The sequence below is a fragment of the Salvelinus alpinus genome, chromosome 9 (assembly GCF_045679555.1).
Source record: "Salvelinus alpinus chromosome 9, SLU_Salpinus.1, whole genome shotgun sequence".
Classification (NCBI taxonomy): Eukaryota; Metazoa; Chordata; class Actinopteri; order Salmoniformes; family Salmonidae; genus Salvelinus; species Salvelinus alpinus.
In genome coordinates this window covers 13,185,785-13,202,469 of record NC_092094.1, presented here as the reverse complement: position 1 = coordinate 13,202,469, position 16,685 = coordinate 13,185,785, and the positions used below count along the sequence as shown (strand labels likewise).

Below are 16,685 nucleotides of genomic sequence, written 5' to 3'. Positions count from 1 at the left end.
ATCATTGAACACTGTGTCTGACGCGTGTGCACGTTCTTGTGGGCATACACCTGTATGTAATGTGTGTATATACATGTATGCATGTGTCTATTGAGCGATAAACCTACCTGAGCCCGTCGGCCACCTGCAGAGCAATCCTGTGCTGGAGCTTGCGGTTGAGGCTGCTGTTCTCGTGTTCGAACAGAGAGTCCAGGGACCCTCTGGGGGCTAACTCCATCACCAGGAGATGAGGGGCCGCCCCGGCTGCCAGCAGCCCCACCAGGCTGGGGTGGTGGAGACGACCCAACACCACCAACTCCTGGAAAGAGACGGAAGGAAAAGAGAAACCAACTTAGAGTACTGCTTGTCTAGCCTGAAGACAGTGTCACGCACACACACACACACACACACACACACACACACACACACACACACACCTGGCCTGACATCTCACATTAAATTATTCCGCTGCTCTGTCGTTAGTTACATACTTTAGTCTGAGACTGCCATCATTGAAGTGGTTTGTGGTGACGTCAAAATGAGGGGTGTTGTACTAAAAGTAATCAGCGATAGGATTATCTCTAACTGGAGCAAAGAGTCTGGATAGCCAGCAAATGCTTATCGGGTCCATTTCCAATCAGTCAATTCAGGAAGTAACCTGAAATTCCTATTTCCCAAATTGACCCCAACCTCATAGCTGATGTACCTTCTCCAAGACCATATACAGGGCATTCGGAAAGTATTCAGACCCCTTGACTTTTTCCACATTTTGTTACGTTACAGCCTTATTCTAAAACGTCTTAAATATTTTTTTCCCCTTATCTACACACAATACTCAGTATTCAGACCCTTTACTATATACCTTGTTGAAGCACCTTTGGCAGCGATTACAGCCTTGAGTCTTCTTGGGGATAATGCTACAAGCTTGGCACACCTGTATTTGGGGAGTTTCTCCCATTCTTCTCTGCAGATCCTCTCAAGCTCTGTCAGGTTGGATGGGGAGCGTCGCTGAACAACTATTTTCAGATCTCTCCAGAGATGTTCGATCAGGTTCAAGTCCGGCCTCTGGCTGGCCATCTCAAGGACATTCAGAGACTTGTCCCAAAGCCACTCCTTTGTTGTCTTGGCTGTGTGCTTAGGGTGGTTGTCCTGTTTGAAGGTGAACCTTCGCCCCAGTCTGAGGTCCTGAGTGCTCTGGAGCGTCCCCACAGCATGATGCTGCCACCACCATGTTTCACCATAGGGATGGTGCCAGGTTTCCTCCAGATGTGACGCTTGGCATTCAGGCCAAAGAGTTCTATCTTGCTTTCATCAGACCAGAGAATCTTGTTTCTCATGGTCTGAGAGTCCTTTAGGTGCCTTTTGGCAAACTCCAAGTGGGCTGTCATGTGCCTTTTACTGAGTAGTGGCTTCCATCTAGCCATTCTACCATAAAGGCCTGATTGGTGGAGTGCTGCAGAGACGGTTGTCCTTCTGGAAGGTTCTCCCATCTCCACAAAGGAACTCTAAAGCTTTGTCAAAGTGACCATCGGGTTCTTGGTCACCTCCCTGAACAAGGCCGTTTTCCCCCAATTGCTCAGTTTGGCCGTATGGCCAACTCTAGGAAGATTCTTGGTGGTTCCAAACATCTTCCATTTAAGAATGATGGAGGCCACTGTGTTCTTGGGGACCTTCAATGCTGCAGACATTTTTTGGTACCCTTCCCCCCCAGATCTGTGCCCTGACACAATCCTGTTTTGGAGCTATACGTAAGGACAATTCCTTCAACCTCATGGCTTGGTTTTTGCTCTGACATGCACTGTCAACTGTGGGACTTTATATACACAGGTGTGTGCCTTTCCAAATCATGTCCAATCAATTGAATTTACCACAGATGGACTGCAATCAAATTGTTGAAACATCTCAAGGATGATCAATGGAAACAGGATGCAGCTGAGCTCAATTTCGAGTCTCATAGGATCATAGGGTCATAGCCCCTGTTTTCGCTTTGTCATAATGGGGTATTGTGTGTAGATTGCTGAGGAATATGTTTTATTTAATCAATTTTAGAATAAGGCTGTAATGGGAAAAAATTGGAAAAGGTCAAGGGGTCTGAATACTTTCCAAAGCCTGTTTTTTCCTCTATATGTCTCCGGGGCCAGCAATGATCACTAAAACTTCCTGGTCCTGGAGCTATTCTCCAGCTATTCCTGCCCGACACTAAAACACCTGACGCAGATTATTAGATTACCTGTCGGAGTAGTCGGTGTATATAGAGATCAGAGGCATGCTTGTTGAAAATCTTCACTGCCACCTCTTCATTTTTGTAGATGCCTCGATAGACAGACCCAAAACCACCATCCCCTACATTCAGAAAATAAACACATTTGTGTCATTGACACTGCAGCTGTTGAAAGAGACTACAGTCCCACTGATCTTTCTGAGCTTTCCAAGAGCTTTGTGATTTGCCTGTAAATGAAAAACACGATACAAATCAAATTATTATTGTAACTGACCCAGCAGGTTCTCCTTGGTAAGGTCCATCTCAAGCTCCTCGCTGTCAAGGATGATTCCAGCAGGCTGGTCACTGAGGATCAGGTCTGGAGCAATCTGAGAGATGGGCACTGTGCAGCGAGGGTCCTCCGGGTTTACCAAAAGACAGTCTACAGGAGGGAGGGAGAGTGGAAAGGAGAGAGATCAGGCATAAGTTAAAGGTCCAGTGGGATCAAAAACGTGATTTTCATGTGTTGAATATATATAGTCATACTATGATGTTGATATAATACTGTGAAATTTAGAACATTTGAATAATGCCCTTTTAGGGCTCCTGAGTGGCGCAGCAGTCTGAGGCACTGCATCTCAGTGCTAGAGGTGTCACTACAGAGCCTGGTTCGATTCCAGGCTGTATCACAATCAGGCCGTGATTGGGAGTCCCATTGGGCGGCGCACAATTGGCCCAGCATCTTCCAGGTTAGGGTTTGGCCCAGGTAGGCCATCATTGTAAATAAGAATTTGTTCTTAACTAACTTGCCTAGTTAAATAAAGGTTAAATAAAAAAAATTGTGTAAGAACTGTTTGAAAAGACCGCCTGAAATTTCAGCCTGTTTTGGTGGGATGGAATTTTGGCCTGCCTGGTGACATCACCCGACAGTAAATTAGTTAATAGTTAGTTAATAGACCAATAAGAAAGAACCAAACCTCTCTGCCAATAACAGCTAATTTTCTGTTTTTCATCCCCACTCAGACCACTCCCAGACAGTCCTAGCAAAATTATTGCTTGAGAAATCTTTCTTTGCTAAGATGCTATGTTTGTTATTTTTTTACCATTTTAATTGCAAACAATCACAGTAAGGTGATTTGATATTGAGATAAAAATGGCTACATTAGACTTTTAAAAGGTATTGTTACATTAAAGTAGCTCTTCGTGTATCGCTCCCATGAATTTAAGAACATCCACAATTGCTTGTAGTGTTACCAAATTGTTGTGATTTCTTTCAATTATGATATTACAGAAACATGACTAATACAGGTATCGATTGTGTCAAATCCAAGCGTTAAAAGACATACCTTTATCTATGTGAGTGAACAGGTCCTCCAGCAGTATCTTGCTCCACTCCTGTCCATCCTTGAAGCTGTACAGAGCCCATTTCTTCAGCAGGGTCTCTCCGTTGCCATGGATATCAGTGGTGAGGAGACCAGGGAACCACTCCTCCAAGAGAGAGTCAACATGGTCCACTACCTGACCCAGTAACACACGACCTGAGGAGTAACACAACCATCATCACCACCACCACCACCACCACCACCACCACCACCACCACCACCACCACCACCACGTCACCCAGTAACACACAACCTCTGTACTGAGCTAAAGAGCTGCCGCTTTCAAGGAACAGGATGCCAATCCGGACGCTTATAAGAAATCCTGCTACGACCTCCGACAAGCCATCAAACAGGCAAAGCGTCAACGCAGCAGTAAGATCGAATCCTACTATGCCGGCTCTGATTCTCGAAGGACGTGGCAGCGCTTACAAACTATCACTCATCACAATGGGAAACCCAGCCGCGAGCTGCCCAGTGACGTGAGCCTACCAGATGAACTAAAAGGCCTTCTTTGCTCGCTTCAATGCAAGCAACACTGAACCATGCATGAGAGCACCCACTGTTCCAGACGACTGTGTGAGCTCACTCTCCATAGCCGATGTAAGACCTTTAAACAGGTTAACATTCACAAGGCTGGGGGACAGAATACCAGGACGTGTACTCAGAGCATGTGCTGACCAGGTGGCAGGTGTCTTCACTGACATTTTCAACCTATCCCTGAACCGATCTATAATACAAACTTGTTTCAAGCAGACCACCATAGTCTCTGTGCCCAATAACGCCAAGGCAAGCTGCCTAAATGGCTATCGCCCCGTGGCACTCACATCTATAGCCATGAAATGCTTTGAAAGGCTGGTCATGGCTCACAACACCATCATCCCAGACACCCTGGACCCACTCCAATTCGGATACTGCCCTAACAGATTCATAGATGACACAATCTCTATTGCACTCTACACTGTCCTCACCCACCTGGACAAAAGGAATACCTATGTAAGAATGCTGTTCATTTACTACAGCACAGCACTCAACACCATTGTCCCCTCCAAGCTCTTCACCAAGCTCCCAGACCCTGGGACTGAACATCTCCCGCTGCAACTGAATCCTGGACTTCCTGACAGACCTCGCCCAGGCGGTGAGGGAAGGCAACAACACATCCGCCATGTTGACCATCAACACGGGGGTCCCTCAAAGGTGTGTGCTTAGTCCCCTCCTGTATTCCCTGTTCAACCCCGACTGCGTGGCCGCTCACGACTCAAACACCATCCTCAGGTTTGCTGAGGACACAACAACGATGAGGCAGCCTATAGGGAGGAGGTCAGAGACCTGGCAGTGTGTTGCCAGGACAACAACCTCTCCCTCAACATCAGCAAGACAAAAGAGCTGATCGTAGACTACATGAAACAGAGCGACGAGCACACCCCCATCCACATCGATGGGGTTGTAGTGTAGCGCGTCAAGAGCTTCAAGTTCCTCTGTGTCCACATCACTAAGGAATTAATATTGTCCACACACACCCACCCACACAGTTGTCAAGAGGGCATGACAGCGCCTCTTCCCCCCTCAGGAGGCTGAAAAGATTTGGAATGGGTCCTCAGATCCTCAAAAAGTTATACAATTGCTCAATTAATAGCATCTTGTCTGGCTGCATCACCGCTTGATACAGCAACTGCAAGGCAACCGGCCGCAAGGCACTACAGAGGGTAGTGACCTCTTTACCAGGGAGTGTCAGCGGAAGGCCCCCCAAAAATTCTAATATTCCAGCCACCCAAGCCATAGAATGTTCTCTCTGCAAACGCATGGCAAGCGGTACCAGTGCATCTTGAACCAACAGGACCCTGAACAGCTTCTACTCCCAAGCCATCAGACTGCTAAACAAAACTGCTAAATAGCTAATCAAATGGGTACTCGGACTACCTGCATTGACCCTTGCACGGACTATGCACACACACTGGACTCTAAACACACACACACACACACACACACACACACACACACACACACACACACACACACACACACACACACACACACACACACACACACACACACACACACACACACACACACACACACACGCTGCTGCTACTTTATATTATCTATCCAGTTGCCTAGTCACTTCACCCCTACCTATATGTACATAGCTACCTCAATTACCACATACCCCTGCACATCGACTCAGTACTGGTACTCCCTGTATATAGCCATGCTATTTTCTACTCGTTATTGTTATTCACTGTGTACTTATTCCTGTGTCACTATTTCAATCTATTTTAACTCTGCATTGTTGGAAAAGGATCCATAAGTAAGCATTTCACTGTTAGTCTACACCTGTTGTTTACGGAGCATGAGACAAACACAATTTGATTTGATAAATGCAACTTCGTAAGATAAAATGTTCCATATCTTATCATATCTTATCGTAATCATATTATTTAATTTGACAACCATCATCATCATCATCACCACCTGCAACTGATGATCTATTTCACTCTTTATTGCAATATATTATATTATACGCAGTTTATCAAACCGGGGGTTCTTAATCGTTTTTCAGCTCACAACCCAAATGATTAAATAAATGTATTTTTATTTTCCTTAAACTAGTGTGGACAGCTTTTACATTTCAGTATGGATACCTTATTCTCTAGGCTGTGGTGCAGTTCCAGTACCTTTGCGTGAGCAGGGCACAGTGATCTTGACGAAGCTGGCAGGGTTGTCCTCTACGTTTGCAGCCTCAACCAGACAGTAGGCCTCAGGAGACCAGCTCAGGTAGATGCCTCTCCTCCAGTAGATACGGTTGGGACGCAGCTCTCTCTCTAGACCAACACAACAACAATGGTGCTACTCAGAGCCATATACACTGAGTGTACAAAAAAGTTATTTCCATGACATAAACTGACCAGGTGAATCCAGGTGAAAGCCATGATCCCTTATTAATGTCACCTGTTAAATCCACTTCAATCAGTGTAGGGGAGGAGACATGGATTGTGCATGTGTGCCCTTCAGAGGGTGAATGGGCAAGACACAAGATGGAAGTGTTTTTCACACCCAACAGTTTCCTGTGTGTATCAAGAATGGTCCACCACCCAAAGGACATGCAGCAAACTTGACATAACTGTGGGAAGCATTGGAGTCAACATGGGCCAGCATCCCTGTGGAAGGCTTTCGACAACTTGTAGAGTCCAAGCCCAGACGAATTGAGGCAAAAGGGGGTGCAACTCAATATTAGGAAGCTGTTCCTAATGTTTTGTACACTCAGTGTATATAGTACTGATAGATCGGTTTCCAGTAGCTTTGCTGCATGTTCTAAAAATACTATACAGGAGATTCTGGACGTGGCTAAATTTCCAGCTAATGAACTTTGGATGAAACGACAACAACCTAAGTAATTATCCCTTTAACGTCAGCATTAGTACCTCTGCCACAGAGCATGTAGGAGGAGACCTCAAGTAGGCGGTTGATCTGTCTCGACCAGTAGCCCATGGGGAAGTAGGGCATCTCATAGAGACGAACAATGACCTCAGAATTTTCACAGTGGGGCATCTCAATTACTGGCCGATGTTTGGAGAGACTGTGAGGGAAGGACAAGACAATCAGCATGTTTTAGGCTTGGCAAAGAAATTTTGAGCCAATATGGCCAACAGTTTCCATTCAGTAGATACAGAATTCAGGAAACTGGTAGGCCATTTTGGCTCAACAATACTAGAATCAACAAAATGGTATGCCTCTTACCTGCTCGGCACTAGGAGCTGGTCCTCTCCGAAAGGTAGGGCGATCTGGAACTTCTCCAGCAGTTTAAAGTACTGGGTCAGGTGGCGCTTGGGGAAACACTTACTCTCAAATATGAACCGCTCCACCATAGAGCGCTGGACTACGCCTTTGGGATTCTCCCAGAACCCAGAGCTTTTCAGAGACAGTTTCTACACAGAGAAAGAGAGAGGGGAGGAAGTGATTGAATGAGGTCATTGTGTGTGTGTGTGTGTGTGTGTGTGTGTGTGTGTGTGTGTGTGTGTGTGTGTGTGTGTGTGTGTGTGTGTGTGTGTGTGTGTGTGTGTGTGTGTGTGTGTGTGTGTGTCACAGGCGACTGGTGGCACCTTAATTGGGGAGGACCTGCTCATTGTAATGGTTGGAACAGAATAAACGGAATCACACACATCAAACATGTGGTTTCCATGTGGATGATAACCTTCCATTCACTTCATTCCAGCCATTATTGTGTTCCACCCTCCCCTCATCAGCCTCCTGTAGTGTGTGTGTGTGTGTGTGTGTGTGTGTCTACCTGTGAGATGATGTTGCAAAGCCACTGTGGGTCGATAAAGTAGAGTTCTCTGAGTTGGAGGGCCGGGTCGTCAAAGTGCAGAAGGACTCCTATAAACAGACATTGCCACTTAAGTACATCAAACAAATAATACCTGGCTGTGCTATGAACAGAAGACATACATATTGTGGCAGACGGCAGGGAGAGGTGAGGGGAGTGGTTATTGAAGGGAGATATCTTGCAGTCCACTGGCTCCACCCCCGAGCCTTATATGGACTTCCTGCCCCAACAAGGGAAGCCTGTGGGTCATTAAGCCAGGTAGTACTTGGGGATAAAAGAAGAAGCGGCCTGCACAAAGGTGCAGAGAATGGAGAGGGAAGCGTGTGTTATGAAGAGTGTGAGAAGAACCGTGATGATCACGCCTATCGAGAAAGTGGTCATAGATTATTTTCTATACTCTCTCCCGTTCAAAGCTAAAACGTTAGCAAGCCAAGCTAACCCACAGCGCGCAGATCAGCTGGTGGAAGGACAACAGGGGGTTTTGGAGGTCCTGCGCAGGGGACAACCACGGAAGGCGGAACCCTCTACTCGCCCGAAGGAGCGAAAAAGGGCAGAGGACCATGCCGGGACCCCGGCCAAGGATGGGGAGGACACCAACAGCCAGCTCCCCGAGACGACGCCCCTTCCTGAACCTGGACAGCAAGAAATGCTACTAGTGTGGCGAGCCGGGACACATTGCCTGGAACTGTCCAAACCGCGATGTCCCGATGCCTTTGGCCTCAGCCAGTGAGGTAGCCACCGGGCGGCCCTGTGGCTTGCTGATGGCATGCTGGGCTAAGAGCCAACGGAAAGGACACCACGGCACTTGTGGACTCTGGGAGTATGGTGGCCCTGATCCGACCTGACGTCACACTATGCCCGAACCTGGCTGACACCGTGGCTATCACGTGCATACACGGTGAGACCAAGGACTACCCTACCACACTCCTCCACCTACAGACCACAAAGGGACAACACACAGGGCTAGTGGGAGTTGTCCCGAATCTGCCTGTTCCGGTCCTTATCGGGAGGGATTCCCTGATGTTCTGCCAACTGTGGACCAGTATGTCCGGAGATGTGGGGAACCAAGGGAACCAGAAGGGAGGAGGAAGCCGGAGAGGTGGGAGGGACGCCAGAAGGAGGGATGTCCAGATGTGTGGATTCCAGGAAGTGGACCCCCAGGCGTCAACAGAACCCCTCTCGGAGGGTGACTCGGGTGAAGCCAGACTGGAGGGAGAGGTGGCGAGTCTGGAAGACGTGTTCCCAATGGACCATGAGGTGGCGCCAGAGCCCGCCTCTCTAGCGGGCCGGTTCGGCACGGCCCAACTTGGCCAGCGCTCTCCAGCAGGTGACCGTGGTGGACGGAAAGCCCATGGAGGGGGTAAGTCAAATCACCTATCCCCATTTTTCTATGAATAAGAAGTTGCTGTATCAGGTCATGAAGAAGAATGACGAACGTATGCAGTTGTTTGGCGCTCTGCATTTTCACTGGATGTGAAAACGCTAGCGTCCCACATATCCCAGAGAGGTTAAACCCTTTACAATGAAGATTTGTGAAGTTATTTGGATTTTTACAAATTATTTGAAAGACAGGGTCCTGAAAAAGGGCCGTTTCTTTTTTTGCTGAGTTTATTTCCTATGTTCTCCTACGTTGTGAGGACCATAGCACCAGCACAATAACGACCAGTGATTCCAACACATTAATGAAGAAACTAATTACACACACACACACACACACACACACACACACACACACACACACACACACACACACACACACACACACACACACACACACACACACACACACACACACACACACACACACACACACACACACACACACACACACCGGCCTCGCTGAGGAAGTGAACAGCGTGGGGTAGCTCAGCCTCCTCCAGCTGTATCTGGCTCTCCTGGATGAGCTGTAGCAGGTATTGGTGTCTGAGCACGGGGAACTCCCCCGGCACCCTGGTCCTCTCCAGCAGCACCCTTCTCTCCAGCTCCAAATAGCTTTCTGGGACCAGCTGCCCCATCACCAGCTGCCCTTGGATCTGTGGAGAGTGGGAGTGAAAGGGGTGTGGAGGGTCACTAAAGGTATAGTGGCTTTGCACACACAGTGCTGTGTATGGAACTTACGTGGACCAGTGAAATAAGTCAAAGGTACTAACAAAGCTGTCAAGGATTGTCCTTTTAGGCAAGCTAGAGCTTGGGATGATGGAATATGTGGAACATCAGTGGAAATTCTGGCTAGTCTAAATGACGTAAACATTAGGGCTAACAACATTAGCTACCTTGAAGCTGGCGACCTCCCTGGCGATGGCCTTGCGGAGTCTGCCGATGGTGTCCGAGTCCTCGCACACCGCCACCATGTGATAGTCCCGGATGGCAGGGAAGCCCTGGTGGTTGAGGAGCTCCTGGCGGATCTTATCCAGGCAAGCCTGCAGCTGGAGGTCCTCGCTCACGTCTGTGTGTGTCCCCACCAGGATGACTGGTGACAGGGGGGCCACCGCCTACACAGACAGATGGACAAACATGGTAAGATATAGCATTATGGTGGAATAGTAAATGAAAGCATTCGAGATTACATTTTTGATTTATTAGGATCCCCATTTGCTGACGCCAATGGCGACAGCTAGTCTTACTGGGGTCGAACATATAACGAAAAAATACGTTACAGACAAAATACTTTACAATTTACATACGTTTAAAAACATTAACATATAGTGTGGGTGTGTGTGCCTCTATCAGTTACACATACATGTCAGTACATACACACAACAAGTAGGTCACGTGGGAGAGAGGTGTTGTGCAATGAGGTGTTGCATTGTGTCTTTTGAAACCAGGTTTGCTCTTCACTTGCGCTATATAAGATGGGTGTTAAATGCAATCACGGCTCTGTATAATACTGTACGTTTCCTTGAATTTGTTTTGGACCTGGGGACTGTGAAAATATCCCTGGTGGCATGTCTGGTGGGATAAGTGTGTGTGTCAGTGCTGTGTGTAAGTTGACAATGCAAATTATTTGGAATTTCTAACACAATGTTTCTTATAAAAACATGAAGTGACGCAGTCAGTCTTTTCTGAACTCTTAGCCGAGAGACTGGCAAGCGTAGTATTAATACTAGCCCTGTGATGACAAGACTTGCCGCTCTGTTCTGGGCCAGCTGCAGCTTAACTATGTCTTTCTTTGCACCACTTGACCATATGACTGGACAATAATCAAGATAAGATAAAACTAAAGCCTGCAGGACGTGCTTTGTGGAGTGTGGTGTCAAGAAAGCGGAGCATCTCTTTATTACGGACAGAACGCTCCCTATCTTCACAACCATTGAATCTATATGTTTTTACCATGACTGTTCAGAATCTAAAGGTAACACCCAAGTAATTTAGTCTCTTCAACTTGTTCAACAGCCACACCATTCATTAGGAGATGCAGCTGAGGTCTAGAACTTAGGAAATGATTTGTACCAAATACAATGTTCTTAGTTTTAGAGATGTCCAGGACCAGTTTATTACTGGCCACCCATTCCAAAACAGACTGCAACTGTATGTTAAGGGTTTCAGTGACTTCATTAGCTGTGGTTGCTGATGCGTAAATGGTTGAATCATCAGCAAACATGGACACACATGCTTTGTTAAATGCCAGTGGCAGGTCATTGGTAAAAATAGAAAAGAGAGGAGGGCCTAGAGAGGTGTCTTGCGGTACACCACACTTGTTTGACAGAGAAGCTCCCATTAAAGAAAACCCTCTGAGTGCTATTAGATAGAGAGCTCTGAATCCACGATATGGCAGAGGTTGAAAAGACATACGTTTTCTCAACAACAGGTTATGGTCAATAGTATCAAAGGCTGCACTGAAATCTAACAGTACAGCTCCCAATATCTATTTATTATCCATTTATTTCAACGAATCATCAGTAATTTGTGTCAGTGCATTACATGAGTGCTTATCTCTATAAGCATTCTGAAAGTCTTGTTAATTTGTTTACAGAGTAGTAGCATTGTATTTGGTCAAACACCTTTTTTTACAACAGTTTGCTAAGAGTTGGCAGCAAGCTGATAGGTCTGCTGTTAGAACCATTAAATGCTGCTTTACCACTCTTGGGTAGCGGAATGACTGACTGTCCTCTAGGCTCAGATTAAAGATATGACAGATAGGAGTGGCTATAGAGTCAGCTACCATCCTCCGTAGCTTTCCATCTAAGTTGTCAATGCCAGGTTTGTCATTATTGATTGTTAACAATTTTTCCACCACTCCCATACTAACTTTACACAATTCTAACTTGCAATGCTTTTCTTTCATTATTAAACTTTTCTTTATACATGAGTACGATGGCTCACTGTTTGTTGTTGGCATTTACTGCTTAAGTTTGCCAATGAAGTAATCATTAAAATAATTGTCAACAAAGGTTTTTGATGAATATGCCCCCTGAGTCGATGAAAGATGGAGTTGAATTAGTCTAATTTCATTTAAAGTACTCAAGTTTAATGTCTCCATCATTCTTTATTTAATTGATCTTGGCTTCATAATACAGTTTCTTGATCTTTTTGTTGAGTTTAGTCACATAATTTCTCAGTTTGCAGTAAGCCAGATGTGCACGGACATATTAGCCACTACTTTTGCCCCCTTCTCTTTCAACCATACAGCTTTTCAATTCCTCATCAATCCATGGAGCTTTAACAGTTCTAAAAGTCAGTTTCTTAACAGGTGCATGTTTATCAATAATTGGAAGAAGCAATTTCATAAATTAATAAATGTGCAGCGTCTGGATGCTCCTTATTAATCACATCAGACCAACAAATATTTTTTAACATCATCCACATAAGAGACGCAGCAAAATATTTTTAATTATCTCTTATATTTTAGGACCAGCTTTGGAATGTTGGCTTCCTGGATATAGCCACTATACTGTGATCACTGCATGGGTACGGATACAGCTTTAGAACACAGTTCTACAGTACTAGTAAACATTTGATCAATACATGTGGATGATCTTGTTCCAGTGGTGTTTGTAAACACCCTAGTAGGTTGATTAATAACCTGAACCAGATTACTGGCACTGGTTACAGTGAGAAGCTTCCTCTTGAGCAGACAGCTTGATGAAAACCATTCAGGTCCCCCAAAAAGTAGACCTCTCTGTTTACATCTCATACACTATCAAGCATTTCACACATTATTTAGATACTGACAGTTAGCACTTGGTGGCCTATAGCAAGAAAAGGCTTTCGATGTGCCAGATGAACCTGCAACCACAACACTTCAATAGCCCTTGACTTAAGGTCTTCTCTAAGCATTACAGCCATATGGCTCTGAATATATACAGCAACACCTCCCCCATAAGCATTCCTGTCTCTTCTATAGATGTTACATCCTTGTTCTGTATCTCAGAAAACACTAATATATGAATACAATCTGATGTTAGCAAGTTACTGATTTCAACCTTATTTCTAAGGCTACATATATTAATATGGGCTATTTTCAGCCCTTTCCTACGTAGCTTATCTGAGATAGACATAATATGAAAAAGAGCACACAAAGCAAGATAAAACAAATATACATTCAACAGTCCATTAATTAATTGGTGTGTTTGTGTGTGCTGCAGGGTTGAAGCTATGAACCCAAAGGCTTGGCTCTCTCATCCCTTCCAGGCTTTTGGGAGGGAGGGTGGACAATGAGCTTGTCATAGCAGACATAAGCAATGTCCCCACGTGCTCTTGCAGCTTTCATGGCTGGGAAAATTAATTTCCTCTTCTGGCACACAGCTTCAGGATAGTCCTCGTTGAGGAAGATATACATTCCTCTCAAGTTGTTGGCTCTTTGCAGAACAGCTATCAGGTCCTTGAACTAGAGGTCGACCGATTACGATTTTTCAACGCCGATAACGATTATTGGAGGACCAAAAAAAGCCGATACCAATTAATCGGCCAATTAAAAAAAAAAATGAATTAGTAACAATGACAATTACAACAATACTGAATGAACACTTATTTTAACTTAATATAATACATCAATCAAATCAATTTAGCCTCAAATAAATAATGAAACATGTTCAATTTGGTTTAAATAATACAAAAAAAAGTGTTGGAGAAAAAGTAAAAGTGCAATATGTGCCATGTAAAAAAGCTAACGTTTAAGTTCCTTGCTCAGAACATGAGAACATATGAAAGCTGGTGGTTCCTTTTAACATTGAGTCTTCAATATTCCCAGGTAAGAAGTTTTTGGTTGTAGTTATTATAGTAATTATAGGACTATTTCTCTCTATACCATTTGTATTTCATATACCTTTGACTATTGGATGTTCTTATAGGCAGAGCAAGGGGAACAACTACTCCAAGTCTCAGAGCGAGTGACGTCACCGATTGAAACGCTATTAGCGCGCACCCCGCTAACTAGCTAGCCATTTCACATCGGTTACACCAGCCTAATCTCGGGAGTTGATAGGCTTGAAGTCATAAACAGCTCAATGCTTGAAGCATTGCGAAGAGCTGCTGGCAAAACGCACAAAAGTGCTGTTTGAATGAATGCTTACGAGCCTGCTGCTGCCTACCATCGCTCAGTCAGACTGCTCTATCAAATATCAAATCATAGACTTAATTATAACATAATAACTCACAGAAATACGAGCCTTTGGTCATTAATATTGTCGAATCCGGAAACTATCATTTTGAAAACAAAACATTTATTATTTCAGTGAAATACGGAACCGTTACGTATTTTATCTAACGGGTGGCATCCCTAAGTTTCAACAGTGGGGCAAAAAAGTATTTAGTCAGCCACCAATTGTGCAAGTTCTCCCACTTAAAAAGATGAGAGAGGCCTGTAATTTTCATCATAGGTACACTTCAACTATGACAGACAAAATGAGAAAAAAAATCCAGAAAATCACATTGTAGGATTTTTAATGAATTTATTTGCAAATTATGGTGGAAAATAAGTATTTGGTCACCTACAAACAAGCAAGATTTCTCCTCTGCTCCTCTGTCCTCCACTCGTTACCTGTATTAATGGCACCTGTTTGAACTTGTTATCCGTATAAAAGACACCTGTCCACAACCTCAAACAGTCACACTCCAAACTCCACTATGGCCAAGACCAAAGAGCTGTCAAAGGACACCAGAAACAAAATTGTAGACCTGCACCAGGCTGGGAAGACTGAATCTGCAATAGGTAAGCAGCTTGGTTTGAAGAAATCAACTGTGGGAGCAATTATTAGGAAATGGAAGACATACAAGACCACTGATAATCTCCCTCGATCTGGGGCTCCACGCAAGATCTCACCCCGTGGGGTCAAAATGATCACAAGAACGGTGAGCAAAAATCCCAGAACCACACGGGGGGACCTAGTGAATGACCTGCAGAGAGCTGGGACCAAAGTAACAAAGCCTACCATCAGTAACACACTACGCCGCCAGGGACTCAAATCCTGCAGTGCCAGACGTGTCCCCCTGCTTAAGCCAGTACATGTCCAGGCCCGTCTGAAGTTTGCTAGAGAGCATTTGGATGATCCAGAAGAAGATTGGGAGAATGTCATATGGTCAGATGAAACCAAAATATAACTTTTTGGTAAAAACTCAACTCGTCGTGTTTGGAGGACAAAGAATGCTGAGTTGCATCCAAAGAACACCATACCTACTGTGAAGCATGGGGGTGGAAACATCATGCTTTGGGGCTGTTTTTCTGCAAAGGGACCAGGACGACTGATCCGTGTAAAGGAAAGAATGACTGGGGCCATGTATCGTGAGATTTTGAGTGAAAACCTCCTTCCATCAGCAAGGGCATTGAAGATGAAACGTGGCTGGGTCTTTCAGCATGACAATGATCCCAAACACACCGCCCGGGCAACGAAGGAGTGGCTTCGTAAGAAGCATTTCAAGGTCCTGGAGTGGCCTAGCCAGTCTCCAGATCTCAACCCCATAGAAAATCTTTGGAGGGAGTTGAAAGTCCGTGTTGCCCAGCAACAGCCCCAAAACATCACTGCTCTAGAGGAGATCTGCATGGAGGAATGGGCCAAAATACCAGCAACAGTGTGTGAAAACCTTGTGAAGACTTACAGAAAACATTTGACCTCTGTCATTGCCAACAAAGGGTATATAACAAAGTATTGAGATAAACTTTTGTTATTGACCAAATACTTATTTTCCACCATAATTTGCTAATAAATTCATAAAAAATCCTACAATGTGATTTTCTGGATTTTTTTCTCTCATTTTGTCTGTCATAGTTGAAGTGTACCTATGATGAAAATTACAGGCCTCTCTCATCTTTTTAAGTGGGAGAACTTGCACAATTGGTGGCTGACTAAATACTTTTTTGCCCCACTGTATACTGTGTATTGATATATAAAATATATACTGTGTATTGATTTTAAAGAAAGGCATTGATGTTTATGGTTAGGTACATTGGTGCAACGACAGTGCTTTTTTCGCAAATGCGCTTGTTAAATCATCACCCGTTTGTCGAAGTAGGCTGTGATTCAATGAGAAATTAACAGGCACCGCATCGATTATATGCAACGCAGGACATGCTAGATAAACTAGTAATATCATCAACCATGTGTAGTTAACTAGTGATTATGTTAAGATTGATTGTTTTTTATAAGATAAGTTTAATGCTAGCTAGCAACTTACCTTGGCTCCTCGTGGAGTGCAATGTAAGGCAGGTGGTTTGAGCGTTGGACTAGTAACCGGAAGGTTGCAAAAACGAATCCCCGAGCTGACAAGGTAAAAATCTGTCGTTCTGCCACTGAACAAGGCAGTTAACCCACCGTTCCTAGGCCGTCATTGAAAATAAGAATGTGTTATTAACTGACTTGCCTAGTTA

At 44.8% G+C, this 16,685-nt stretch overlaps 1 protein-coding gene across 7 annotated transcripts in view; it reads right to left on the bottom strand.

The window, feature by feature from the left end:
* lrrk2 (leucine-rich repeat kinase 2) overlaps positions 1 to 16,685 on the bottom strand; it is a 108,198-nt gene that overhangs the window by 58,340 nt on the left and 33,173 nt on the right. For all 7 annotated transcript variants that reach the window (XM_071416047.1, XM_071416051.1, XM_071416050.1 and 4 more), the window contains exons 31-40: positions 10,156 to 10,374; positions 9,714 to 9,915; positions 7,844 to 7,932; positions 7,297 to 7,484; positions 6,981 to 7,135; positions 6,234 to 6,380; positions 3,526 to 3,717; positions 2,475 to 2,621; positions 2,210 to 2,322; positions 108 to 298 (exon numbers count right to left, since the gene is read on the bottom strand). In XM_071416047.1, the coding sequence (XP_071272148.1) occupies positions 108 to 298; positions 2,210 to 2,322; positions 2,475 to 2,621; positions 3,526 to 3,717; positions 6,234 to 6,380; positions 6,981 to 7,135; positions 7,297 to 7,484; positions 7,844 to 7,932; positions 9,714 to 9,915; positions 10,156 to 10,374 (1,643 nt within the window). The remainder of the gene's footprint in view (positions 1 to 107; positions 299 to 2,209; positions 2,323 to 2,474; positions 2,622 to 3,525; positions 3,718 to 6,233; positions 6,381 to 6,980; positions 7,136 to 7,296; positions 7,485 to 7,843; positions 7,933 to 9,713; positions 9,916 to 10,155; positions 10,375 to 16,685) is intronic.